This window comes from Schistocerca piceifrons, chromosome X (assembly GCF_021461385.2).
Source record: "Schistocerca piceifrons isolate TAMUIC-IGC-003096 chromosome X, iqSchPice1.1, whole genome shotgun sequence".
Lineage (NCBI taxonomy): Eukaryota > Metazoa > Arthropoda > Insecta > Orthoptera > Acrididae > Schistocerca > Schistocerca piceifrons.
The window spans coordinates 661,179,281-661,181,579 of NC_060149.1; the positions used below are offsets into that span (position 1 = coordinate 661,179,281).

Consider the following 2,299-nt stretch of genomic DNA (forward strand, 5'->3'; position numbering starts at 1 on the left):
CGTTTCCATATACTGATCCATGTCCGTGCTTCTTCAGTGAGGTTATCTAAAAGATCACCATAAAATCTTTTGATATTTTCAATTATCCTTTTCATATCTATGTCGCTTTGGGATTTCATTACTTTTGGGTGCAAGCAGAAAATCTCAAAAGATGCCTTGTTTCCTTCTGAAAACCGTTCTTGCAAGGACTGGACTAGGGAATCCAAATATGGAATAAAGAGAGATTTTCTGTGGCACTCAGTGACAGAAACTGATGGATGATTTGAACAATGCATTTGTCGTGCAACAACTCGCGGTTGTCAAATACCAGTGACATCTATTCCAAGTGCACTGTCGTTGCTTTGAGCACTTTTCATTATCATTTCAAACTCGCCTTCCGCATTTTCTTTGTCATCCAATAACATTTTTACAATTCCTTGAATGTAATCTGAAACTTCCAACAAGTTAATGTTTACTGATTGTAGGATATTGGTGACAGGTTCTAGTTTGGCTGAATATTTTGCTATGACTTTTAATGTAACAATAAATGTGTGCAGTAAAGTTGCCAGGCTTTCTGCCTAGTTTCACGATCTCTTTTTTTATGTAAAATTGCTAATGCTTCAACAATTTCTAAAAATTTATCTTTAAATTTCCTTATTGACTTATGCTTCTCAGACCAGCGTGTCTCACACAGTTTTTGAAGGTTCCCAACTAGGACTTTCCTTTGCGTGCTACCCCGGAAAAAAGAAATTCCTTCTTTGATAGTACCAATAGCGTTTCTAACCTCTGGTAAGGTGTTCAAATCATTCACAACTAAATTAAGTCTATGTATAGCACAATGATAGAAGCTAGCCTTGGGATATTTCTCAGCAATTATCTTCTGTACTCCTCCAATTTTACCGGCCATCGTACTGCACCCATCATGGCCTTGTCCTACCATTTTATCTAGATTTAAACCCGAAGCAGATAAAGTAGATATTATTGTGTTGGAGATATGTTTTGCATCTAACCTTGCTAATGGTGTAAATCCAAGGAAGTCTTCTCTGACAACATCAGTTGCAAGGTCAAAATAACATGCAGAAAGAGAAAGTTGTTCTGTGCCTGCAATATCCATTGTTTCGTCTGCCAAAACTGAAAATGATTCACTGTTATTGATGGTGTTAATCAAATCATTTCTTAGTACTTCGGCGTAAACATCAATTAAATCATTTTGGGTTCTATGAGAAACATAGGTAGCATTCTTAGGCGCACCCTCAAAACGTTTCCGAAATGTTTCGTCCCCTGACTGTACTCTAAATTGTAACAAATCATCAAATACAGCATTTGAATTTGTTTTTCCTCTTAAAGGTAAGTCATGTAATGCACAAAACAATACACAAGAAACAACTGATTTTAACTTTGCACGATTAGTTTGTCCTAATTTCGCAAGATTCTCATAGGCGAGTTCTTCCACTTTTAGTTTTGTTTGTCACAACACTAATGAAATTATTTGACTTTTCTATTGCATCTTTATGCCACTCGGAATTCATATGCATTTTTACACATTCATGGAACTTTTTGAAATTTTTGAATGGGCGGCTTATGAATGCGCCACGATGACTACCATGTGTTATGCGTGGGTGGAAAAGCACACAAAACCTGCAGAGGGCACCTTTAGCTGCTTTAGAATAGACCAGCCATGGATATAATGACAGCCAGTCTGGTCGAAATGTTCTTTTTGTGCTGTCTATGTCATTCTTAAAATAATAACTTTTTTCAGGTTGCCATGGATTCAATAAAATCTTATACTTTAGGCAATTGTCAATATCCTTTTTCTCAATGTAATTTCCGACATCGGGAATACTGACCAGGATACCACTACCCTTTTCATCAATGCAGAAGTACTGGCTTCGTCTTCATTTTCTCCATCAGCACAAGTACAGGAATTTTTAATAGTGATGGTTGCGTTTGACTCACCCTTTTCCTGTGATACCTGATCATAGACAGTATCTTCTTCGACACCTCCATTTTCATTTGTAGTTTTCATTCGCTTATGAAGTACAAAAAACTTATGTATATCGGTCATTTTGCCACTGTATACACTGTGCTTTTACATTCACAGCGCACAAACGTCTATGCAAACCACAATCATGCACCACTGTCCACTTACAACTCACAATGAATTTACATAACCCTTAACGTGATGCGATGCCGAACCGAGCTGAGCGATGACTAAAGAACAGAAGCTGAAATCGTATCACAGCGGTGGGAGGAAGGGAGGGGTTTTCGTTCAACAATGAAACAGCGTTGTGTCCATTAGACCGCAAGCCAGCGACTTTGA

General features: G+C 37.7%; 1 protein-coding gene across 1 annotated transcript; it reads right to left on the bottom strand.

Annotated features, from left to right (window-relative positions):
• Positions 1–299: 299 nt before the first annotated feature.
• Positions 300–2,044, bottom strand: LOC124722583 (zinc finger MYM-type protein 1-like). The gene is made up of 4 exons (XM_047247720.1): positions 1,952–2,044; positions 1,583–1,841; positions 764–1,431; positions 300–557 (listed from the first exon to the last, which is right to left on the bottom strand). Exons 1-4 carry the CDS (start codon positions 2,042–2,044, stop codon positions 300–302), a joined length of 1,278 nt encoding a protein of 425 aa, XP_047103676.1.
• Between the last annotated feature and the right edge of the window lie 255 nt (positions 2,045–2,299).